Raw genomic sequence first — 26,843 nt, forward strand, 5'->3', positions numbered from 1 at the left:
CAGCCTAGGAGCAAGCTTTTAGCAGCATCACAGCCTGGCCCACCCTTGGAGCCGTGGGCCTGCTCTGTAGTCAGGGTAGTTTTATATCAGGAGGATTTTACAGTATTAGGTAGGAGCATATGAAGGGCCCAAGAGTTGTATTGCCTCATTTCTTCACCTCTCAGATAAGAGATGCTGCTATTAAAGGGCTGTGATTAATGGGATTCCATGAGCGGATGGCAGGTTACAAGACCCATGGATGGGGAAGATGCTGAAAAGAGACAAAATCCACTTCTCCCAGAGCCATGGAGGAATATAAAGGTGGCATTAGTGGCAGGTCTTTGGCCACGAGGACGTTTTCACTGTCCCCTGTTTTCTATTTGTTGCTTCACGGATGATATTGTGAACCCCAGAGACAGACTGAAAGGATGCAAAGTCATTCACATCATTCTGAGAGACTGGATCATTCACTTTGGATTTATGGAAAGTCTCTTAGGCAGCAAGAAAATCAAACCAGTCAATCCTAAAGGAAATCAACCCTGAATATTCATCGGAAGGACTGATGCTAAAACTGAAGCTCCAATACTTTGGCCACTTGATATGAAAAGCCCACTCACTGGAAAATGCTGGGAAAGATTGAGGTTAGGAGGAGAAGGGAGCGACAGAGGATGAGATGGTTGGATGGTATCATTGATTCAATAGACATGAATTTGAGCAAACTCTGGGAGATGGTGAAGGACAGGGAAGCCTGGTGTGCTGCAGTCCATGTGGTCACGATGAATCGGATACGACTCAGGGACTGAGAAACAACAGACACGTGGAAGCACCTCCTTACACAGAGGCTGAGGCCCAGGGCGGGGGTTAACCCAACCCAACCCACCCAGCAAAATATACTGCACTGCCATTCATCCCCTTCCCCTGTAAGATCTGCTCTCACAAGGAACCATCAAAATGATGGTTATAGGCAAGTGAATTTCCCTGGGGCAGGATAACCCTCAAGAAGAATGGATTCTGCAGCTGAGGCAGACCTCCCAATGCCCTCTCATATTTGTTATCTTGCCTGGTACTCACTATGTCCTGTGATGAAAAGGATCTGGCTTGGTCTTTCAGCCTGGAGTTGGAAGGAAAATGCCATTTTGTCTCTGACTATGCAGCTGTGAGGATGTGATTCTGAGCTGCCAGGGACTGTGTACTTGGCCATAATTTCAGCCGGCCCAAGATAATGAAATTGACCAGGTAGAGAGAAACGGAAATGAGAAGTGGCTGGGAAAGACTGGATGAACTCCAATCCCTGCTTTTAGCCAGTTTCACCGTAAGCCTTCCTGCCACTCAGCTCTGGGGGTCAAGAAATTGCCTGGAATTTTTTTTGCTAAGGCTGGTGTAAGTTTGGTTCTTATCACTTACAACTCAGAGAGTCACAGATCACCACCGGTTTAACTAACTCCATTTCATCCAAGATGAAGTTGAAGCTGGAAGAGATCAAGTAAGCAAGTAATTTTGCCTTCCCTGGCTGAGTGGGTCAGTGGCAAAGCCAAGACAGATCCAGTAGATTTAATGACATGAATGCTCAAAGCAGTCATTAACTGAAGGAGTCAGGAAACTGCTGTGAGTCAAGAACAGTTCAGGGTATATATGTATCTGTTCTCCCCCCAAACCACTCTCCCATTCAGGCTGGCATGTAGCATTGAGCAGAGTTCCCTGTGCTACACAGTAGGACTTTGTTGGATGTGTATGAATGGCTGAGTCCCTTTGCTGCTCACTACCACAACATTGTTAATGAGCTATACCCCAATACAAAATGTTTTTGGTGTTTAAAAACAAAAAAACAGTTCAATGTGAAAAGAGCCAATCAGATTAGTTTCCTCCCAGGGTGTTTGGAGCCTGAGGAGAAAAGTGAAAAAGAAGACAAGGTTGCAGGCTAATCTAGTGATATTTACTTTATCAGCCCTTCAGAGCTAGTATTCCACACCCAGACAGTTATATTTTATTATAGATACCCAAGTTCGCCCAGCAGTTGTAAATAGAATCAGTGGGTTTATATTCAGACTCAAATTATAAACTCTATGACCTTGGGTAATTCCCTCACTTTCCCTGGTTTCCTTTGTGTGAGAATAGTACTTCCGCATATGACTAATAAATGAGGCCGTTTATATGGAGGATATCTGAGCCCTGGAAAGCACCCCACAGATCTTGTAGCCACAAGTATCATAATGCTATCATAATGTTATGCATCTTTGTCACATTGAAACCACGGCCAACAGCTGGTATCTACGGAGCCCTTAATCCTTGATTCACTGTCTCCTTCTGTCCACTCCCAACTGTCAACATCCAAACCGGAAGACAAAGGGGTTGACCTGAAAAAGAAATCTGAAACACTGCGTTGGAAGCAAAGGCTTTTGGGTGGAGGCCCAAGGAATTTGGGGAATTCCCTTCCCCCTAGCCACCGCATAGTGGGGGAAATTGGAGGCAAGAGTGCCCCCTAGTGGGCAGTTTAAGTGCTGCAGTCATAGGCAGAGGGTTACTTCATTGGTGCTATTGTGTGCTGTGCTTAGTCGCTCAGTTCAGTTCAGTTCAGTCCCTCAGTCGTGTCCGACTCTTTGCGACCCCATGAACAGCAGCATGACAGGGTTCCCTGTCCATCACCAATTCCTAGAGCTTACTCAAACTCACGTCCATCGAGTCAGTGACGCCATCCTATCATCTCATCTTCTGTCATCCCTTTCTCCTTCCACCTTCAATCTTTCCCAGCATCAGGGTCTTTTCCAATGAGTCAGTTCTTCACATCAGGTGGCCAAAGTATTAGAGTTTTAGCTTCAACATCAGTCCTTCCAATGAATATTCAGGTCTGATTTCCTTTAGGATGAACTGGTTGGATCTCCTTGCAGTCCAAGGGGCTCTCAAACTGTGGTCTTCTTCAACACCACAGTTTAAAAGCTTCAATCCTTTGGTGCTCAGCTTTCTTTATAGTCCAACTCTTACATCCATATGTGACTACTGGAAAAACCATAGCTTTGACTAGACGGACCTTTGTTGGCAAAGTAATGTCTCTGCTTTTTAATATGCTGTCTAGGTTGGTCATAGCTTTTCTTTCAAAGAGCAAGCGTCTTTTTTTTCATGGCTGCAGTTACCATCTGCAGTGATTTTGGAGCCCAAGAAAATAAAATCTCTCACTGTTTCCATTGTTTCTCCATCTCACTCAGTTGCGTCCAACTCTTTGCGACTCCATGGACTAGAGCCCGGCAGGCTCCGCTGTCCGTGGGGATTCTTCAGGCAAGAATACTGGAGTGAATTGCCATGCCCTCTTGCAAGGGATCTTCCCAACACAGGGATCGAACCCAGGTCTCCCGCATTGCAGGCAGGTTCTTTACTGTCTGAGCCACCAAGGAAGCATATTTATGCTGTTACCTCCCACACAAATGTTCTTGGATTTTTGTTGTTGTCCAGTCACTATGTTGTATCCAACTGTTTGTGACTGCATGGATTGCAGTGCGCCAGGGTTCCCTGTCCTTCACTTGGGTTACATGTAATATTTTATGTAATATGTCTACAAGATTGATTCTAAATGCAGATGTCCCTGGCAGACAGCAGGGCCCCATGGGAATATCTGTGATCTCTTACATCCCAAACATCTGAATGGGCTTCTCAGGCCAGACCTTTTCCCGCTTAGCACTCTCTCTGAGGCTGGGATGCAATATCAGGATCAGAAAGAAGCACAGTTACTCAATGTCACACAGCAGCCCGGGTGGGAGAGGAATTTGAGGGAGAATGGACACATGTATATGTATGGCTGAGCCTCTTCTTTTTTCACCTGAAACCATCACAACATTGTTAATCGGCTCTACTCCAAAACAAAGTAAAAAGTTTAAGATTAAAAAAAAAAAGAATCACAGTCAGAAAGCATGTGTTGGATGCTCAATCACTAGCAAACATAGCTATATGTTTAGCTAGTTGAATAACAGTAAACAATCTGTAATATGTATGAAGTGGTCTAGTGGCTTTCCCCACTTTCTTCAATTTAAGTCTGAATTTGGCAATAAGGAGTTCATGATCTAAGCCACAATTAGCTCCCAGTCTTGTTTTTGCTGACTGTATAGAGCCTCTCCATCTTTGGCTGAAAAGAATATAATCAATCTGATTTCAGTGTTGGCCATCTGGTGATGTCCATGTGTAGAGTCTTCCCTTGTGTTGTTGGAAGAGGGTGTTTGCTATGACCAGTGCGTTCTCTTGGCAAAACTCTAATAGCCTTTGTCCTGCTTCCTTCTGTACTCCAAGGCCAAATTTGCCTGTTACTCCAGGTGTTTCTTGACTTCCTACTTTTGCATTCCAGTCCCCTATAATGAAAAGGACATATTTTGGGGGTGTTAGTTCTAGAAGGTCTTGTAAGTCTTCATAGAACCATTCAACCTCAGCTTCTTCAGTGTTACTGGTTGGGGCATAGACTTGGATTACCGTGATATTGAATGGTTTGCCTTGGGAACGAACAGAGATCATTCTGTCATTTTTGAGATTGCATTTCAGACTCTTTGGTTAACTATGATGGCTACTCCATTTCTTCTAAGGGATTCCTGCCCACAGTAGTAGATATAATGGTCATCTGAGTTAAATTCACCCATTCCAGTCCATTTTAGTTCGCTGATTCCTAGAATGTCGATGTTCACTCTTGCCATCTCCTGTTTGACCCTTTCCAATTTGCCTTGATTCACAGACCTAACATTCCAGGTTCCTATGCAATATTGCTCTTTACAGCATCGAACCTTGCTTCCATCACCAGTCCCATCCACAACTGGGTGTTGTTTTTGCTTTGGTTCCATCCCTTCATTCTTTCTGGAGTTATTTCTCTACTGATCTCCAGTAGCATATTGGGCACCTACCAACCTGGGGAGTTCATCTTTCAGTACCCTATCTTTTTGCCTTTTCATACTGTTCATGGGGTTCTCAAGGCAAGGATACTGAAGTGGTTTGCCATTCCCTTCTCCAGTGGACCACATTCTGTCAGACCTCTCCACCATGACCCGTCAGTCTTGGGTGGCCCCACAAGGCATGGCTTAGTTTCACTGAGTTAGACAAGCCTGTAAAAATTGACTTAAAATTCAGTCTTAAATTGAAGAAAGTGGGGAAAGCCACTAGACCATTCAGGTATGACCTAAATCAAATCCTTTATGATTATGCAGTGGAAGTTAGAAATAGATTTAAGGGGCTAGATCTGATAGACAGAGTACCTGATGAACTATGGATGGAGGTTCATGACTTGTACAGGAGACAGGAATCAAGACCATCCCCAAAAAAAAGAAATGGAAAAAAGCAAAATGGCTGTCTGAGGAGACCTTACAAATAGCTGTGAGAAGAGAAGCGAAAAGCAAAGGAGAAAAGGAAAGATATACCCATTTGAATGCAGAGTTCCAAAGAATAGCAAGGAGAGAGGGGAAAGCCTTCCTCAGCGATCAATGCAAAGAAATAGAGGAAAACAGTAGAATGGGAAAGACTAGCAATCTCTTCAAGAAAATTAGAGATACCAAGGGAACATTTCATGCAAAGATGGGCTCAATAAAGGACAAAAATCATATGGACCTAACAGAAGCAGAAGATATTAAGAAGAGGTGGCAAGAATACACAGAAGAACTATATGAAAAAGATCTTCACGACCCAGATAATCATGATGGTGTGATCACTCACCTAGAGCCAGACATCCTGGAATGTGAAGTGGGCCTTAGGAAGCATCACTATGAACAAAGCTAGTGGAGGTGATGGAATTCCAGTTGAGCTAATTCAAATCCTGAAAGATGATGCTGTGTAAGTGCTGCACTCAGTATGTTACCAAATTTGGAAAACTCTTCAGTGGCCACAGGACTGGAAAAGGTCAGTTTTCATTCCAATCCCAAAGAAAGGCAATTACAAAGAATGTTCAAACTACCACACAATTGTACTCATCTCACATGCTAATTAAGTAATGCTTAAAATTCTCCAAACCAGGCTTCAGCAATACATGAACTGTGAACTTCCAGATGTTCAAGCTGGTTTTAGAAAAGGCAGAGGAACCAGAGATCAAATTGCCAACATCCACTGGATCATCAAAAAGGCAAGAGAGTCCAGAAAAACATCTATTTCTGCTTTATTGACTATGCCAAAGCCTTTGACTGTGTGGCATGACAATAAACTGTGGACAATTCTGAAAGAGATGGGAATACCAGACTGCCTGACCCGCCTCTTGAGAAATCTGTATGCAGGTCAGGAAGCAACAGTTAGAACTGGACATGGAACAACAGACTGGTTCCAAATAGGGAAAGGAATGCTTCAAGGCTGTATATTGTCACCCTGCTTATTTAACTTATATGCAGAGTACATCATGAGAAACGCTGGGCTGTAAGAAGCACAAGCTGGAATCAAGATTGCCGGGAGAAATATCAATAACCTCAGATATGCAGATGACATCATCCTTATGGCAGAGAATGAAGAAGAACTAAAGAGCCTCTTGATGAAAGTGAAAGAGGAGAGTGAAAAAGTTGGCTTAAAGCTCAGCATTCAGAAAACAAAGATCATGGTATCTGGTCCCATCACTTCATGGCAAATAGATGGGGAAACAGTGGAAACAGTGGCTGACTTTATTTTTCTGGGCTCCAAAATCACTGCAGATGGTGATTGCAGCCATGAAATTAAAAAATGCTTACTCCTTGGGAGGAAAGTTATGACCAACCTAGACAGCATATTAAAAAGCAAAGACATTGCTTTGTCAACAAAGGTCCGTCTAGTCAAGGCTATGGTTTTTCCAGTAGTCATGTATGGATGTGAGAGTTAGACTATAAAGAAAGCTGAGCACCAAAGAATTGATGCTTTTGAACTGTGGTGTTGGAGAAAACTCTTGAGTGTCCCTTGGACTGCATGGAGATCCAACCAGTCCATTTTAAAGGAGATCAGTCCTGGGTGTTCATTGGAAGGACTGATGTTGAAGCTGAAACTCCAATACTTTGGCCACCTGATGCAAAGAGCTGACTCGTTTGTAAAGACTAAGATGCTGGGAAAGATTGAGGGCAGGAGGAGAAGGGGATGACAAAGGATGAGGTGGTTGGATGGCATCACCGACTCAACGGACATGAGTTTGGGTAAACTCCGGGAGTTGGTGATGGACAGGGAGGCCTGGTGTGCGGTGGTTTATGGGGTTGCAAAGAGACGGACACAACTGAGCGACTGAACTGAACTGAACTGAATATGTGTGAAATAGCAACAGAATATAATGGAAAGTAAATGAACTCTGGAGGCTCAACTTCTACCTCTATCTTCAGTGGTGGTGGTTTGGATAAGTTTCTTAAACCCACTCAGGAAAATGGAGCAGGTTTGGCAGGAGAAAGGTAGAGAGAGGTGGGTTTGTTTTTCGGTTGAGCTGTCTGGGAAACATTCAAATGGAGGTGTCCAGGGAGTACTGGGTAATTTGGATCTGGAATTCAGGATGGAGGTGGGAGCTGCAGCTGTAGGTGTGGGATTTGGGAGAAATGGTAGGTAACCTTCAGACAAGCCAAGCACCATGACTATAGACACGTCCAGCCTTCAGTGTCATCTCACAGAGTCCTTGGCCCTCATGCATGTTAGCACCCATAGCCCTCTCTACATCTGTCTACACAGATTTCCCATGTTTTTCCTCCAGCCTTCCAAATGTGGGGCTTGTCTCAAGTTCTGTCTCTTTGAGGGTACCTTCTTTTGCCTCGATTTATTTCTCCTCTAAACATTTATTGCATTAGTATCAGCCAATCTTCTAATTACCTCCTTGTGTCTTCTATCAGTTAAGATATGCATTCAGCTGCTATAACAAAGGTCAAAATAACAGTGGCTTACATGAGACAAATGTTTATTTTTCTCTCATATAATAGATGGGGTGTAAGCAGATCCAAGCTGATACGGTGGTTTCCTAGTGCTGGGGACCCAGGCCTCTTCCATCTTGTTGCTCTGTCATACTCTAAGATAGCTTCTACTGCTCCCACCATTTCATCTGTATTCCAGCCAGGAGGTGGAAGAAAAAGGAAGTGGAGGGAAGGTCTCTTCCATTTAAGGCTATGTCTTTAAATGTTACACACATCACTTCTGCTTATACCTCTTTTGTTGTTGTTGCTTACTTACTCAGTCATGTCCAGTTCTTTGCAACATCATGGACCATAGCCCAACAGGCTCCTCTGTCCTCGGGATTTCCCAGGCAAGAACACTGGAGTGGATTGTCATTTCCTACTCAGGGCATCTTCCTGACCCAGGGACTGAAAGTTTGTCTCCAGCAAGTCTCCTGTGTTGCAGGTGGATTCTTTACTGCTGAGCCACTAAGCCCTATATCCCTTTAACCAGAACTTAGCTGCTTGGCAACCCCTAGCTACAAAGGACTCTGGGAAATATCATCTTTAGCTAAAAGGTTTTGTGCTTAACTAAAACTCTGGGGTTCTATTACTAAAGAACAAAGGAGGAAACAGATATTGTATGGTATCTAGAAGCCTCTACAGCATGTTCAGTGAATTGAATGATTTATATGTTCATAATGTACCTTTTCTAGTTTTTCCTGTAGCATATTTGGCTGAATAGGTAATTGTCTTACCCATAGTTTTATGATCTTGAAGATAAGGACTCTGTTTTCTGCATCCTTGAATTCCTCTGATTTTGTATATATTTTGAAAATGATACTGGTTGTACGTCCCCCCACAATGTTCGACCTAATTTTCCTTGTTAGTGTTAGTTGCTCAGTTGTGTCTGACTCTTTGCGACCCCATGGACTATAGCCCACCAGGCTCCTCTGTCCTTGGGATTCTCCAGGCAAGAATACTGGAGTGCGTAGCCATTCCCTTCTCCAGGGGATCTTCCCTACCCAGTGATCGAACTTGCATCTCCCACATTGCTGGCAGATTCTTTACTATCTGAGCCACCAGGGAAGCCCCTAATCTTCCTTAATATTTATTAATTAAAATTAAGTTGACCTACAGGAGAGTGGCTAGGATTAAACAGAGGGATTCTTTTTCACCATGGCCATATCCCCTGGCTGACAGAAATTCTTAGGGTCCCTGATGTCAGAGATTAGATGATTCCTGCCAGGAGTCAGATTTCTATCCACGTATAGGGGGTCTTTCTTCCAGAATGTACTGACTCCCAAGGAGCCAGGTCAGAGCCCAACTCTTTAATGCAGACTTTGTGGGGCCATGCAAGGAAGCCAGACAGCAACCATTCACTCATTTGTTCAATCAACAAACAGTATTGAGCCCCTTCTCCATGACAGGCACAGGGTGTATCAGAAGCACACGAGGGTCTGAGGCAGACATGAGGCTGATTGTTTAGATGGGACAACAGACAGAGGGTAAATGCATTATGATAGGGAGGTCCAAGATGCTCTAGGAGCGGGTCCTGGGAGACCTGAGCTACAGAGAATGTCCAGGGTAGGTGCCAGAGGGCCCAGCGAGGGACAGGAAACAGAGGCCACCAAGAGAAAGGCTCTCAAATCATCCTACCGTCTCCTTCTCCCACTGAGTCCAAAAGTCTGTTCTTTATGTCTCTGTCTCCTTTGCTGTCCTGCACATGTATGCCTATGGCTAATTCATATTTGATGTATGGCAAAAACCATCACAGTATTGTAAAGTAATTATCCTCTGATTAAAGTAAATGAAAAAAAAAAAAGAAAAAAAGAAAGGCTCACCTTTGGCCCACTGAAGTCCTAATTTCAGATCCAATTTCCTGGGCCCTAGGGTTTCAGGCAATTAAGCTGGGCCTGTGACAGGAGGAAGCAAAAGCTACTGATGTCTGCATGGGAAGGAAGCAGGTCTGACTGAGACCAGCTTATGAGGACGGCCCCAGAGGGACTAACTCAGAAAGCGCTCTGAGGTCTGTAGCCGAACTGCGGGTATATCAGCTTTTCCTCCAGTGGAATCTGGACTGTGTCACTAAGACCACATCCTTCTATCAGGATGACTGGGATGGGGGGTTGGGGAGGGCTTGCCAGAGTCTAAACAGAGAAAAAGGAAGGCAGAGGGACTTCCCACGGAGCTTTCTCTCCCCAGGTGGGGGGAGGTGGGAATGAGGAGAAACAGCTCAGTCTAAATTCTCTCTGTTCTCAGGAGCTGGCCACTGAAAACATGAATCAGCCTCTCTGGGGGCACAGAGTCAGAGGAAAATGCAGACAAATGTGGGCAAGGGTGTGCCACAGTCAGAGCACTCAAATATTCTGTCTGCTGACAAGTGCCTGAAAAGGCAGTTATATCTGTCCATCCATCTCCCACCTCCCTGGCATCTTGTGTTTTTTTGCGTACTCAGTCACATCAGTTTTGCCTGATTCTTTGCAACCCCATGGACTGTAGCCCACCAGGTTCCTCTGTTTCCAGAGGGATTTGGAAGCAGGGGATTTGGAAAATGGGATTTCCTAGGCAAGAATACTGGAGTGGGTTGCTATTTTCTCCTCCAGGGGATCTTCCCGACCTAGGAATTGAACCTGCTTCTCTTATCTCTCCTGCCTCAGCAGGTAGGGTCTTTACCACTAGCACGACCTGGAAAGCCAGCGTTCTGTCTGCTCACAAGCGCCAAAAAGGCAGTTATGTCTCTCCATGCACATCCCACCTCTCTTACTTCATATTTGTCCCCTCTGGATGCTTTACAAAACATCCCTTTTAAGCTTTTTTTCCCCCAGGAAATAAAGAAAACAGTGTCACCTAACAGTCACCTGATTTGTGTGAGGACATGAACTGCTTATTGAGTATTCAGTGGAAGTAACCCAGGATAGGGGGAGGAGTCTGGGGTCTAGTCACAGTTCTGTCCCTAACTTAAAGGGTGGCTGTCATCTCTCTGACCCTCGGACTCTTTCTCTGCAAATGGGAACAGTAAAATGCTCTGCCTTTTGGATGGAGGTGGTGCGTACACAAGGAACTCATACAGAAGGTAAAAGGTTGTTGTTATATAGGTAGAAGGGCTCACCAGGTGGCACAGTGGTAAAGAATCTACCTGACAGTGGAGGAGACTCAAGAGATGCCACTTCAATCCCTGGGTGGGGAAGATCCCCTGGAGAAAGAAATGGCAACTTGCTCCAGTGTTCTTGCCTGGAAAATACCATGAACAGAAGGGACTGGTGGGCTGCTGCCCATGGGGCTGCAAAGAGCCAGACATGACTGAGCAACTGAACACACACACACACACACACACACACACACACACACACACACAGAAATCTGTATGCAGATGGATCCTTGCTTTGTAAAGCATAACAGTTCTTAGAAGCCATGACCAATTCCAGCTAGAGAATACAGCAGCCATACCTGTGAGTAAAGACTTCCAGCAGTATCCTGTGTTTATAGCAACCAGCTGGTTGCATTTTCAGTAAATAGTATATTGAGGCACATACATTCAATGGGGATATAATGCAGCAATGAGAATGAGCACACTTAAATTCTACCCACCTCACAGATGAATCTCACAAATATCAAGTTGAAAAAAAGAAGCAAGTCACTAAAGAACACATGCTAACTAAAAACAGAACTACTATATGACCCAGTAATTCCATTACTGAGCACGTACCCTGAGAAAACCATAATTCAAAAAGACACATGCACCCCCAATGTTTCATTGCAACACTATTTACGATAGCCATGACGTGAAAGCAATCTGAATGTCCTTCAACAGAGGAATGGATAAAGATGTGGTACATATATACAACGGAATGTCACTAGGCTATAAAAAAGAATGGATGGACCTAGAGTCTGTCACACAGAGTGAAGTAAGTCAGAAAGAGAAAATAAATATATATCAACGCATATAGGTGAAATCTAGAAAAATGGTACGTGTGTGCCAAGTCTCTTCAGTCACGTCCAACTCTGTGCAACCCTATGGACCATAGCCCGCCAGACTCCTCTGTCCATGGGATTCTCAGGCAAGAATACCAGAGTGGATTGCAACGCCCTTCTCCAGGGGATCTTCCCGACCCTCTGTCTCTTTCGTCTCCTGCATTGGCAGGTGAGTTCTTTACCACTAGCGCCACCTGGGAAGTCTAGGTATCTCTTAGAAAAATGGTACAGATGAACCTATTTGCAGGGCAGAAACAGAGATGCAGACGTGGAGAATGGATGTGTGAATGGGAGGGTGGAGGGGGGGCAGGATGAATTGAATTGAGATTGATGTATATACACTGCCATGTGCAAAATAGCTAGCTAGTGGGACTCTGCAGTATAGTGCAGGGAGCTCAGCTCCATTCTCTGTGATGACCTAGAGGTGTGGGATGGAGGTCCTAGAGGGATGGGATGTATATATACATAGAGCTGATTCACTTCCTTATATAGTGAATACAAAGAATACAAAATACATAAGCCAATATATTTTATAGTGAATATAAAAGCCAACACAACATTGTAAATCAACTATGCCCCAGTCAAACAAAATAATACATGTACTACGAGTCTATTTATGCAACATCTATAACCAGGCAAAATTAAACCATATTGTTGGGGGATGTTTCCATATGAGTAAATCCATAAAGAGAAGCCTATGAATTATTATCACGGAAGTCAGAATAGCTGGTATCTCCTTTGGGGAAGGAAGGAGGGAAGAGGTCTGAATTCTTGGAGGGCTTTGGCGAGAAAGGCTTCTGGGAGCTGGCACCCCCTACTTCTTGACTTGGGAAGGTGTACATTTGTGTTTGTTTTGCAGTAATTACGTTGTGTGTGTGTCTTATATGTAGTCTTCTGCATATATGATCTAACCTACAATTAAAAAAACATAAAAAACATTTGAATCAATAAAGAACCACTACTAATTAGAATAATAACCTCAGAGATCTACCTCCTTGATTTTATAAAGAGGCTGAAGCCCATAGAGGATACAAAGCTTGCTCAAGTTCACCTAGCGTGTCTGCAGAAGACACGCCTAGTCACACTGCAGAAGAATGAAGTCCAACAACTCCTAACTCGGGTCCTCCATCATCTTCCATCTCTCCAAAGAGGCCTCTTTCTGGATGGTGGGATTTGGGAGCACAGCTATTATGCCTGGGAATTAGTTCCCTTGTTTTGTGAAAAAGGAAAAGGGCAAGTTAGTGGACTAATGTGGTGATGACCTAGTATAAACTGATGAGTACAAACACTTTTTTAAAGGATTAACATATTTGTTTATTAATTTAAAACTGTTAAACACAGTACATGTTAATATAATTATATTATCCCAAACAAACAAAAAAAACAGTTAAGAAGAGTGGCATTGTTTCACATTTTTGAAAATTTCTTCAACATTTGGTTTAATAGAAGATGGCTAGATTTTCATATCTGTGTACTCGGTCTGTGGCAATACATTGTTTTAATAAGTATGTGAAAAAAAATCCGTGCTCACATAGAATATGTGGCTGTAAGAAGAAGCAGTATTTTAATAACATTTTCAAACAAGTATGGATATTCTTTTTTTACATTAAGATTTTTTATTGGAGTATAGCTGCCTTACAAAGTTGTGTTAGTTTCTGCTATACAGCAAAGCTATATATCTATATATATGTATCCTCTCTTTTTTGGATTTCCTTCCCATTTATGTCATAGAACACTGAGTGGAGCTCCCTGTGCTATACAGTAGGTTCTATTTTATATGTAGTATCAATAGTGTATATATATCAATCCCAGTCTCCCAATTCATTCCACCCTCTTCCCCCTTGCTGTCCATACATTTGTTCTCTATGTCTGGGCCTCTATTTCTGCTTTCCAGATAGGATCATCTATACCACTTTTCTAGATTCCATATATATATGTTAATATACAATATTTGTTTTCCTCTTTCTGACATAATTCACTCTGTGTGACAGAGATAGGTCCATCCACATCTCTACAAATGACTCAATTTCATTCCTTTTTATGGCTGAGTAATTATAAACACTTTCAAATTGAATCTTTAAAGCTTTAAATATGCTCCTCCATGTTTTTGGAGGAGGAAATGGCAACCCAGTCCAGTACTCTTGCCTGAAAATCCCATGGATGGAGGAGCCTGGTAGGCTGCAGTCCATGGGATTGCAGAGTTGGACACGACTGAGCGCCTTCACTTCACTTCACTTCTCATTGATTTATCTTCATAATGACAAAATTATGGGTAAAATAATACCAGAAATCTCTGGCCACCCTGAGGTCTACAGTTTGACTCATGTTCCATCGGATTTGCAGATAGTATCAAATGAAGCTGGCTTCAAGGGCCAGGGTGGGGGGTTGAGGGGGAGGAAGGACAGGGAGCCAGGAAGTCTGCAATTTTATTGACTTATCCACCTGGCCTAGGTGAGACCCTAGCCCTGGGACGGTCAGGAAAGGAACCTCTGCTATCTCTCTGAGAGCTTTTTTGTTTTGTTTAGAGGTCAATTACTTCCCATTTGGGAAACTTGTGAACATTAAGAGGTGGCTGGAGTGACGGGACTGAACGATGCAGATAAGAGACTGATTGCTTACAGAGCGGCTCCCTGGTGAAAGCCCTGCCTTGGATAAGCGGCTCTCGGTAAGACACACAAAAAGGGGCAGCTTTCAGTGCGAAGGAGAGATTACAGGACGGAAGATGGGCAGATGATGGGGGTGGGCTTGATGAGCTGAGAGAGGGATGTGTTTTAAAGTGATCCTGACAGGATCACTTAAAGTAGGGAGATGGGAACAGAGAGTTTTCCTTTGCTCTCCTTTCCTTTTGGAAAGAAATCTTAGTGTCCTGTGAATCTCAAATTTCCAAGCTCTTATCTAAGGGAAAAAATCACACGGGTTGCAAATGGACGAGGTTTTGTTATGGGTTTTGCTTGTTTGCTGGGGCCAGTGAGTATGCTTGCTACAGCAATCCAGACAGCAAAACAGAAAATGTCCCAGGTCAATGGAGTATCTTGGGTGTCTGTGAAAACAAGACCCACTCCTGCCTCCCGCTCTCCCTTAGCCAACTGAATCCAGTTTACAAAGTCGCAGAAGCCGCCCTTGAACTGCATCTCCCACTACTAGAAAATATGGGTCAAGCTTTGGTATGTGCTGGGTTACTTTCTTCATCCCTAAGTCCTAGACCTTCGTCAGTAAGCAGTGTCTTTCCCCCAATCACCAGGCGAATCCACCTCCTCTAAACACCTTCTCTAGGCATCCCAGCTCACATGGGATTTTCATTCTTTCTAGAGAGCTTACTGTCTGTCTGCCCTTGACATGTAGCATATCCCACCTCGTATTTTTAGATGCCCTGCTCATGTTAGTCTCTGGCATGCAGTTAGATAATAAATTCCTTAAGGGCAGCAGCCAAATCTTATTTTCTCTTGTGTTCCATGTTCAGCGATGAGTGAGATACTAATGATTGAACTAAGCTCCCGTCCTCTTCACTTGCAGACTTGACCACAGCCATCGCTCTCCCTCTGGGTGTTTCCATGTGGCACAAAGCCTGGAGGGCGCTGGGAGGCAAGGTCTATTCAGAACAACACTGCTGTACACTGGAAACTAATACAACATTGTATTGGGTTGGCCAAAAATTCCCATACAATCTTACAAACTTTTTGGCCAACCTAATAAATCAACTATATATCCAGAAAAGAAAGAAACGAAAAGAACAACACCTGTCTGGTAACCACTTGTTGGGTTGCAAGAGAGTGGAGGGTGAAGAGAATAGCATTTAGTAATTTTCTACTCTGTACCGAGTACTTTGCTAGATCCATACAAGGATGACTTATATTTCTAGGTAAGAACTTTACCCAAAGAAGAACAAAAGAGTCTTAAAAATTAACATATAGTAGTCTAGAATCTGATCTCAGGGAAATTTAATACAATTTTTTGAACAACTGAAGGCCAGAGAGATGGTTGTTCAGTGGCAGTACAGAATTTAACTCAACTGTCATAAATCTAAGGCCAGTGTCCAAGAATAACTTTTCCTCTTGTAAGGAATAACTCCTGCCCCCAAAGTGAAAGAAGAATGACAACACTCTGACAGATTTCTCATAATGGTGATTTTAATTGTAGTCACTCTCTTTTCTAGTCTTAGCTTAATTGACCAAGGAGTATTTATTGAGAGTTCCCAATTTAAAATATACAGACTGTACTTTTTAATCCCAGGCATATAAGACTGACTATAATTGAAAGACCCCACAGGGTGGTTTCTAAACACACTTTTATTAACAGATTTTTATGGAGAAATAAAAGAGAAAAGGGATGGAAGCAAAAAGAAGAGAATGTAAGGAAATTCTAGTAAAGAGAAATATGAGTAATTACACTTGTTCTTAACTTACACATAAACTTTAAGAGATACAAGCTGTCAATAGTCAGGCGTAGTTTACATAGTACCAAGCAGTCTGTGTTTTCCACATTGGTAAAACACACACAGACACACACATACACACACACACACAAAACTAGGGCAAATTCAGAAATGAGAAAATGCAGGGCTGGTACAATTTAAATATTAGAATTTATTAAATAATAGAAGTTAACTTTTGATATGGAGAAGGCAATGGCACCCCACTCCAGTATTCTTGCCTGAAAAATCCCATGGACGGAGGACCCTGGTGGGCCGCAGTCCATGGGGTCGCTAAGAGTCACGATGGAGCGACTTCACTTTGACTTTTCACTTTCATGCATTGGAGAAGGAAATGGCAACCCACTTCAGTGTTCTTGCCTGGAGAATCCCAGGGACGGGGGAGCCTGATGGGCTGCCGTCTATGGGGTCGCACAGAGTCGGACACGACTGAAGCGACTTAGCAGCAGCAGCAGCAACTTTTGATAAGTTAGTGGTCCAGGGGATGAAAATGCATACTTTTTCATTGTCTTAGAAAAAATATATATATATCCAAGAAAAAAAGAAATGAGTCTGATTTTCCTACTAATACCTACCAAAGACAACTTATTTGATACCCATGTCCCCATTAATAAAATGAGTTTGTTTTCAGTCTTCAGTGAGCATGGTTTCAAACATATTTGTGCCTGGGGGAGTTATAATTTCCCCTAAAGTTCAGGTTTCCTGCCCATTATGTTAGGACAACTGGAAGCTCCTTACCTGATGGAAAGTTTAGAAGCCTGCTACCTTCTGAAAGAAAATCTATAGGAGCAGGCTGGGAAGGGGGTGGAGAGAGGTAACCCCTCCAAGAGCTGAAAGCGAGTTTTGTCTCTCTAGGGAATTCGCTGTGTACTGAAGATTAGAATTTCTGGGTTTCATTTTTACTTTATTCTAAGCTCTTTAGCAGATATTGAGAAGTGGATAAATTCTAATGGCATATACACAAGACAAACACACAGACACATATATTTAGGCTGAGCTGAAGACAAGAGATAAGATGCACTTACAGTGAGGGAAGAACTAGAGAGTGGTGGATACCTTCTAGAGAACAACTGTGGCTCCAGAAAAAAAGCGCTCGCCTAGATTAACACCGAGTCCCAGGGAGTGTAGCCCTGGAAGGGGGTGCTCAGCGCAGACTAACCCCCACAGGAGCATGTGTTTCGCACAAGTCTTCTTCGCTCCTCGGTCCTCCTCTTCCAGGCTCTTCATCCCTCTCCCCTGGCTCATTTTCTCCTTCTTTCCCGCCTCTTGCCTTTAATTGAGGGGTCGAGACCCTCTACAACATCCCCATCATCTCGCCATCCTCCGGGGCTGCCGCACACAAATAAAAGAGCCTCGCAGGCCCTGGGGTTGAGGCCTGAAAAGTCTCCTGCCTCAGTACTAATCTGACCCCCGAAACTGTCAGCCACCCTCGGCTTTTCTCCTTCCCGGGTGTCGCTGGGTGGGCGGCTGGCGGAGGCCAGGGTTTGCGTCTTTTGGGAGGAGCTCGCCCCCAGGGCCTTCAGCTGGATGGCTGCTCTGGGGGCAATTCGCAGTCCCAGGCACCGCTCGGGAGAGAAGTGCCATCGGGTCGCCTGCTTCCTCTTCCGCGGCGGTCCCTCGTCCCGGCCGCGACCGGACAGCGGGGAGGCGGGACTGAGCTTCTGGTCAGGGTGGCATATCCGAGATAAGACGCCTCACCAGGCCCTGACACCCTGCAGTGTGGCGGGCAGAGGGCTCTGAGGGCTGGCGCTCGGCCCACCTGCGCCGAAGCCCGAACTGGCCTGGGGGACTGGGGGTGCGGGGCCCGGGGGTGCGCCCGCGTAGCCGCCGCCGTAGCCTGCACAGTAGGGAGCGCCCGCGTAGTGGCCGTAGCAGGAATAGGGCGCCGCTGCCGCCCCGTAGGGGCCGGGGAAAGCGGGAGGGCCAGGTCCCAGGCAGGGCTTGCCATCGCGCACCAGCACGGGCACCGCCACCCGGCGCGGCGCTAGGGGGTGGCCCGCCAGTTCCAGGGACTTGTCCTGGCGCTGTCTCTTGCACTTGTAACGTCGGTTCTGGAACCAGATCTTGACCTGCGTCGACGTGAGCTGCAGCGCGCTGGCCAGATGCTCGCGTTCCGGGGCCGACAGGTACCGTTGCTGCTTGAAACGCCGCTCCAGCGCCAGCACCTGAGCCTGCGAGAAGAGCACGCGCGGCTTCCGCCGGGGCCGTGCCGTGGGATGCTCCGCGCCGTCCCCGCGCGCGCCGCCGCCGCTGTCCCCTGCGCAGCGCTCAGGCACCCGGGTCCCGCCGCCGGGGAACGAGGCTCCGCTGAGGACGGACTCTAAAAGTACAGGAAGGAACACTGTCAGCGCCAGCCTAAGGCTCACCGGAGCGATTTTTCCAAGGGACGCCCCTCCTCCCTGGTAGCCTTCACCTTGCGTGCCGGTCTCTTCCTTCTGCTTACCCCCTCACCCCGTCCCAAGTCGCTCTAAATGTTCCTTTCCCCCAAGTTGTCTCTTTTGTACCCGTGATGATGATTGGTGCTAGTGGTTTAGTCCCTAAGTCGTGTCTGACTCTTGCGATCCCATGGACTGTAGCCCATCAGGCTCCTTAGTCCATGGGATTTCTCCTGGCAAGAATACTGGAGTGGATTGCCGTTTCCTTCTCCAGGGGATCTTCTGGATCCAGGGGTTGAATTCAGGTCGCCTGCATTGCAGGCAGCTTCTTTACCGACTGAGACACCAGGGAAGCATAATGCAAGTTGTGACTCTCTGTGTTTCTCAGTGTACAGCCGATTCCCCAAGGTTAGACTCTTGATCAAGACTCTAAGCTTCATTTTCTTCTTAGAATGTCTGTATGCGAGCTGTTCACTTTGACTGCAATTCTCAAGTGTGGGTAAGTTTGGGGAAACTTTTACTGCCAGTCTATTAGATAGAGATTAACCTTAGATTGCTCATAGTGAAGAGAGAGAGAGAGCCTGGTTATCTATTTGTGGCCCCTGCTTCTAATGCAAGTGCTGGGGGCTCCAGTGCTACCCACCTATACTGACATCCTTGCTTCTTTTGTCATCAGGGACCCACCGCATGTTTCTCGAACATGATGCTTTGTAATCCAAATTAACAAAACAAAATAATTTTTGGCTTCTGATTTTTGGCTCAGAAACTAAGGTTCTCTTTGCAAGTATATAAATTTGAGATCCACATTTGGCTCTTTTTTTAAAAAGTGGGCTCTTTGCTCTTTGGGACCTCCCTGCAAGCAGGTAGCATTGGCTCCTCCCTGACTTCCTGTTTGGAAGAGGCAGAGCTCCTCGAATATCACCCCAGGGCAGCTGTGCCCAGCCCCACAAAATGCAAGCTTCCTTTCCTTTTATTGTACGTCTCTCCTATTTTGGCAAAGCTCTGTTTTTACCCAAGGATAAGAAGGGAGGCTTCCCAGGTGGATCAGTGGTAAAAAAAAAAAAAAAATCTGCTTGCATTGCTTGGCAGTGCAAGAAATGTAGGAGACTCGGTTTCTATCCCTGGGTCAGGAAGATTCCCCTGGAGAAGGAAATGGCAACCCACTCCAGTATTCTTGCCTGGAGAATCCCACGGACAGAGGCGCCTGGCAGCTGACAGTCCATAGGGTCGAAAAGAGTCAGAGACAACTGAGTGACAGAGCAAGAACAAGCAGGGAGGCAGTGCTAAGTTTTCATGAAATTCATGAGAGGAGAAAACCGGAATGGGGAGTGCATGTGTGTGTGTGGTGAGGTAGAGCAGGATGCTCCTAATTAGAACCAGTGCTGTCGGAACCGGCTCAAATCCACAGCCAGCTGGCACAGTCTCCTGTGGGACTGAACTGTTTGGCATTTCAGATTGAGGAAACAAGACCTTCCCTCAGCGAAGCTTGTGTTCAGACAAACTGAGAACATCTCTCCCCACAAAGAGGAAAAATATTGACAAGGGTTTGTTTTCTTAGCAAATCAAAATGTAACTACTGGCCTTCAGTGACTCTGCGGAGCCAGCAAGACCCCATTTGGGAGTTGCTGACCACTCAGGCCGAGGGTATTCAGGCCACCTCAATCCCTCCTGGTCACAGTTTGGAGTCCCTGTCACCCTGTGTCCCTGAAAGCAAGGTGGGGGTGGAGGAGGAGCACAGAGTCCCCCAGGAGTGTCTCTTCCACGTGTGATCAGTGGCTGCCATGGCCCCTGGGCTTAGATCCTGGAGCTGGACCAGGCCCCTTCTCATTGTCACTGCCCCAGGTGCGGCAGCAGAGGAGGAGTGCACTGCAGTGTCTTCAGCTTCGAGGTGATAGCAAGAGTCAGAGGAGTGTGACGCTTCTTCAGCAAAGCCAAAATGAAAGGTCAGTTGGCTGAGCAGCACTGGGGGAGTTGAGGGCTTACAGTCTGCTGCAGAATATTCACAGGTTTCTTTAAGGACACAACAAAATACACATTTCTCCAGGCTCCTGGCTGTTGTTGTATTGTTGTTCAGTCATGTTGTGTCTTACTCTTTTCGACCCCATGGACTGCAGCACTCCAGGCTTCTCTGTCCTTCAGTATCTCTCAGAGTTTGCTCAAACTTCACTGAACACATGATGCCATCCAACCATCTCATCATCTGTCATCCCTTTCTCCTCCTGCCCTCAATCTTTCCCAGCATCAGGATGTTTTCCAATGAGTTGACTCCTCACATTAGGTGGCCAGAGTGGAGTTGGAGTTTCAGCTTCAGCATCAATCCTTCCAATGAATATCCAGGGTTGATTTCCTTTAGGATTGACTGGTTTGATCTCCTTGCAGTTCAAGGGACTCTTGAGTCTTCTAACTCCAAACTAGCATCTTTATTTTCTTCATGTGGTTAGTTTGAGGTTAAAATAGAGTGGCTGTGGCATAGCCTGCGTGAGGAGACCTGACCTGTGAGGATCATCCTGAAGCCCCCAGACCTGCATGAAGGCTGGGAACTGAGACGCAGAGTTTGGCAAGAGGAAGAGTGGCTTTTTCATCCCTCAAACTGTTGGGTCTCCCCTGGCAAAGCTGCCCGGATGGCAGAAGCCAACCCATCACAAGCCCTGTCCACCTCTTCCCTCCCTGCAGCTAGACGCAGATCCCTGGGTCTGTCTGCCAATGCACAGGTTGTGCCTTTGGAGACCGGACACTGAGACTTTGCTGGAATCGTCTGTCTCCCTGAGCAGCTAAAGCTCGAGCTGCCCTTACTGAGCTGCAGTCAGAGGAACTACTAGGCTGGCCACTCAGCAAGCCCCAGGAAAAGACTGGGCTGGGACTGATCCCAGAGCCGAACAGAGTTTCCTCTCCCAAAGTGCCCCGCTGCTTTGATGGCTACACTTTTGGCAGATGGTCTAGGGTAGAGAGACACTAGGAGATGGCAGGAAAAGCTGGTGGTGATGAAGCACAGCTAAGATACTGCAGAGGGTTTTGCTGTAAGAAAGAAGCTCTGCTCTGTGATGACCTAGAGGGGTAGGATGGGAGGGAGGTTCAGAGAGAGGGGATATATGTATACTTATGACAGATTAACTCTTGTTGTATGCAGAAATCAACACAACATTGTAAAGTAATAATCCTCCAATTAAAAATAAATTTAAAAAAAGGAAGAGAAACTGGAATTTCTGGGAACTGCCTCAGTGAGTAGGGGGGAATGTGTTTCTGGGAATCATGTAGGACAGGCTGTGGAAATCGTGAGCCCCCAAGATTCAGGACCTTATTTACATTAAGATGTCTGGAGGGGACGGTAGAGGGGGCTGAGAGCCCAGTCCTTCTGACTCTTCGAGTGAAGAAAAATGGGGCCCGGAAGACCAGGAGATGAGTGTCCCCCACAAACGCCAATTGGTAATGATCTAACCCCACTCCTTGTTCTCCCTGTAAGATCCAAAACCCCAGCTCGTACTCACCTGGCTCACCCACCGGTTTAGCGTCCATCTCTGTGACTAACTCACAGGGACCCCTGGAAGGCTCCGACCCTTCCTGCCTTCTGTCTTCGCTGTCTGCGCTCCGGATGCTGGGGACCTCGGACCCTCGCTGTTCTGGGACTGGTCGCAGGTACTGAAAGTTTTCCGGGCTCCTCGGTGTCCTCTGGAGTTGCAAGGCATCCGGGCCGAGATGCTCACGCTCCAGGCTCAGGATGTCATTGACCGAAAAGGGAGTGCAGGTGGCGGGGTTCAGTAACATCCCAAAGGCGGAGGGGGCGGGGCTGGGGCGTCCCTGGTCCCCACAGAGCGGAGCGCCCAGAGCTTTCCGTTTTGTCGCTGCAGACCCCGCAGACCCAAGATTTGCGACAGACGCCCAGCGTCCCGGATTGCGCCTTCCCTCTGGACCATCCTTGCCAGACGATTGACCCGGAGAAAGAGTGACAAAACCGCGGAACCCCATTGGTTCTTGCAGAATCCACGTGTTAACTTAGCATCGTCCCCGCCCGCCAACCGCCCACCCGCTGCAGTCCTTTCTTCTCTGCTCTCCTAATTTCTCACCAACCTCCAGCCACTTTCCGGAAGGTTTGGGTTTTCAAAAGCAAGGAAAAGGGGAGAGAGTGCGCGCCGCTCGCATGTAATGTGAATACATTACAAACCAGAGCTTCCGAACTCAACCGTGGGTCCCTCCGGACTCTCCTAGAAAGTGTGCGGAGATGGGGGTGGAACCCTTGCTCTGCAACCCGAGTCGGTCCCTCGCGATCTGGCTGGAAAACTCTAGAGCGAGACCTCTGGGCACGCGCAGAATTGGAGCTGAACGTGGGAGTCTTGGTGCGCGCACCGTCGGGGCCAAACGGCTGGGAGCTCCTTCCAGGGAGCAGAAGCTGGACCCCGGAGGAGTGAGTCTTGACCCTCCACGGCCAAGACTGATGTGGAACTGTCTCATTTATAGCCGAGTCGGGTGCGGGAAAGCGAGATCTGCCACTTCCCAGGAGGGACCTCTCAGCCCTGGAGCTAGGAAAGGCTATGCCGAAGGAGACTCTGGCCTCTTAGCAGGCTCGCGAGTGGGTGGAGAGGAGGAAAGGAATAGCTCTCGCCCCGGTGTAGGTGCCAGACAGGGGCTCACTTTACCTTTCACGACTCTAAGTTCCTTCTTTTCCTCCCCTAATTTATCCTTCCCAAAGTTGTCTTGAGTGTGTGAGCATGCGTGTAGGAACACGGCGCCCCATGAAAGGGTGCTATATTTTGACTAGCACCAAATCTTCAGAAAAGATCCTTGGACACAGCCAGCGCCGAATAAAGGGAGCCTGTGTGTACAGTGAAGGAAATGGCAACGAACTCCAGTATTCCTGCCTTGGTAATCCTACGGACAGAGGAGCCTAGTGGGCTACAGTCCATGGGGTCGCAAAGAGTCGGACACGTCTGAGCGGCTAAGCAGGCACGTTGGTGTGTACAGTCGTTAGGAACAGGCAGGTGGAGTCCCCAGACCCGGACTCACTCTGGAACGTATCAGCGTAGGCTTTGGGCAAAGTATTTACTCTTCCAATCTCAGGCGTAACGAAAAAAAAAAAAAAAAGGAGATAAAAAAATAAGCCCATAATAGGATGACTGTGGCAACCCACTCCAGTATTCTTGCCTTGAGAATCCCAGGGACAGAGGAGCCTAATGCGCTGCCGTCTATGGGGTCGCACAGAGTCGGACACGACTGAAGCGACGTAGCAGCAGCAGCAGCAGCAGCAGCAGGATGACTGTGAGAATTAAATGAGATTATGTGTGTGTATGAAACTGTAAGGATTATGACTACTTATACTACATGGTTCAGTCAAACATAATTCGAGGTCAACGGTCAGAGCAGAGAATCTAAGAAATTTAAAAAATTTTTAAAATTTTAAATCCAAATGAGACCTCATTAGAGTTCTTTTTGGAAATTCAGATAAAATGTTTCTCTGTGGGAGAGGGAGAGGGTGGGATGATTTGGGAGAATGGCATTGAAATATGTATAATATCATATATGGAACGAGTCGCCAGTCCAGGTTCGATGCATGATACTGGATGCTTGGGGCTGGTGCACTGGGAAGACCCAGAGGGATGGTATGGGGAGGGAGGAGGGAGGAGGGTTCAGGATGGGGAACACATGTATACCTGGGGCAGATTCACTTTGATATATGGCAAAACCAATACAATATTGCAAAGTTAAATAAAAAAAAAAAGAAGTGAAAAAAAAAGAATTTCAGTAAATTGAAAAAAAAAAGTTTCTTAAATAAATCGTCTTTGGAGAGCTGGATATTGTAAGAACTGACTGGGCATGATTATTTCCTGAAACCTGGATAAACTGTGTACATCTCCCCAGTCTAGTGGGCACAAAATTTCTTGCAAAAATTAATGTAAATTTGATGGTTCTGCCAAGAAATGATTTCTATATACTGTATCATTTGATCTTTACATCAAAGACATACCCAAGTGTTTTCAGTCTCTCTTTTCTTTCATTACTGAGGAATTGAAATCAGAGAAGCTAAGCAACTCAGGAGGTGACCCAACTCCTCAATGGCAGGGCAAACCGGACTCCTGTTTTGCCAAAACAAAATCCTCCCACCTCCCTGAGACATGGCTTTGCCCTCAGAGATGTCAAAATCTTTCAATGACCCATAAATGTATTTAAATGTTTTTATTTCATGATTATAATAGTCATGCACACTTTGGAAAAACTAAGGAAAAGTTGAAAAGAGCATAAGCTCCATATAGAGATGATATTTTAGCTCTCTTAAGTATGTATTTCTGCATGTATGAGCTCATAAGGTAGATGCAAGCTTCTATTTTTTAAATTTACTTTATACTCATGTCTAGCTTCAATAGAGTTTTTACAGTTATATTTTTAAATGGCAATGCAATAGTCCATGTTATGGCTGGCCACCTGATTCAAAGATCCGACTCATGTGGGGCAGTTCATGGGGTCGCAAAAAACGGGACACTCCTTAGCCACTGAACAACAGTGAATGAACCGTAATAAAGTTTATAATTTTAGATTATAGCGATTTATTTTCCTGTCGCTGCGAATAGTTCTTCAAAGAACATCCTTATCAACATTTTGGATTATTTCTAGGGATAAATATTAGAATAAACAATGAATCAAGTAATACAGTGCTCCTAAAATACATTCCACGACTTCCTAGAAAAGCAGTATTAAGATACCCTCCTTTCAGAGGTACAAGCGATAGGTAGGTGAATATTTATAACAACCACCGGGGCACCCAAAACGTGGCGAATTTCTTTATAGAACTTTTCCATTCAGAGCACGTGGTGTGGGCGCTCCTCCTACTTCGCTCCCACATCTGGCTCAGTCCTCGCCTTCCAATCTCGGCTGGGAGTGGATCCTGTTTAAAAACTTTAAGCCGCAAACCTGCCAGCGCGTTATTCTAGCGTGGAATTCTCTTGGTGAACTACCGCGCTCAAGGAAGTCATAGAAGAAAGAACATCTTGAGAGAAATTGGCATCAGCAGCCGTGAGTTAAAATCCTGCTCTCAGATCCCCAGTTTGCTGCAGGGATCAATCGAGATCTGGGACATGGGAAGGATTCCCAGCCCCTCCCAAGCGGTGCAAACACGAATCTTCGTTACCGAAAGGGCTCAGGCTGCCCCAGGCAAATCCGAAGTGCGCTGGGCCACCACGGCCGCGAGATCAGCGGGCGCAGAACCTGCACCTCAGTGCCCGGGGCTTGGCTCCCAGAGTCACCTCCGCGGCTTCGGATCACCGGTTCCCAGGACATCGAGGCAAACCGGCCGAGCCTCCCGGACCCCTACCCTTTCCTCCGGATTCAGCGCCAGGGCGCACAGAGCCGCGCACAGGAGAGTGCAACAGATGCGCCGATCTCGTCCCTTCCAGGTCAATCTGTTGCCGCCACGTTAGGAGCAGCCGGCGGCCGGAGGAGAGCTCGAGCACCGGCGGTCTGCTGGAGCGCGGGAGTCCGGGAGGGGAGCAGCGTGACCAGGCCCGGCGTGGACAGAAAAGTCTGGAGTCCCGGCTCTTACACGCAGCCTGGTACTCAGCGCAGCCTGGACTAGGAGGTGCAGTGTGTGTGTGTGTGTGTGTGTGTGTGTGTGTGTGTGTGTGTATGTGTGTGTGTGCGTCCCTTGGGCCCGAGTGGAGCAGCCACCATCTCTGTACTTAAGATAGAGCGGACTGTGCTGGGCGGCGGGGAGTGGTGGTGACCCGAGCGCATCTGCCTTCCTCCACTCGACGAACACAATAAAACGCTCAAACAATACTAGGTCCTCAGGCGTGTTTTGAGCGCTTACCTTGCTCCAGTTACGCCCAAGCTCTGAACATACTGAGGAAATGAGTGGTCTTCGCCGTTTAATTTTATTCCATTCTGGCAAGGGAGCATGTCTGCATGCTCAGTCATGTACGACTCTTTGTGACCTCAAGGACTGTAGCCTGCCTGGCTCCTCTGTCCATGGGATTTCCCAGGCAAGAATACTGGAGCAGGTTGTCATTCCCTCCTCCAGGGGATCTTCCCGACATAGGAATCGATCCTGCGTTTCCTGCACTGGCAGGCGGATTCTTTACCGCTGAGTCACCTACGAAGTCCCCTTCAAGGGAGACAAACTCCTGCATCATTCCCACGAAGTGTGATACCTGGCACAGTCATATGGAATTCATACACAATATTTATTGAAACTTTTCCCATTGGTGGTCAACAAAAGTTCTTTTGTCCCCCTATTTCAGACTTTCCCAAAATGAGGATATTCCATCTTTAAAATTTGATATACAACAGGCGACT

General features: G+C 46.3%; 1 protein-coding gene across 1 annotated transcript; it reads right to left on the minus strand.

Moving 5' to 3' along the window:
* Window positions 1–17,885: 17,885 nt before the first annotated feature.
* On the minus strand, window positions 17,886–22,328 carry NKX2-6 (NK2 homeobox 6). The gene is made up of 2 exons (XM_027550812.1): window positions 22,052–22,328; window positions 17,886–18,511 (listed from the first exon to the last, which is right to left on the minus strand). Exons 1-2 carry the CDS (start codon window positions 22,326–22,328, stop codon window positions 17,886–17,888), a joined length of 903 nt encoding a protein of 300 aa, XP_027406613.1.
* Window positions 22,329–26,843: the final 4,515 nt, after the last annotated feature.

Source organism: Bos indicus x Bos taurus, chromosome 8 (assembly GCF_003369695.1).
Source record: "Bos indicus x Bos taurus breed Angus x Brahman F1 hybrid chromosome 8, Bos_hybrid_MaternalHap_v2.0, whole genome shotgun sequence".
NCBI lineage: Eukaryota > Metazoa > Chordata > Mammalia > Artiodactyla > Bovidae > Bos > Bos indicus x Bos taurus.

Bases quoted from the DNA above. Each gene is read 5' to 3' on its own strand.
- NKX2-6 (XM_027550812.1), bottom strand. From the start codon at position 22,328: ATGTTACTGAACCCCGCCACCTGCACTCCCTTTTCGGTCAATGACATC. The intron at 18,512-22,051 runs GTGAGTACGAGC...CTGTACTTTTAG, and splicing joins TAAACCGGTGGGTGAGCCAG to AGTCCGTCCTCAGCGGAGCC.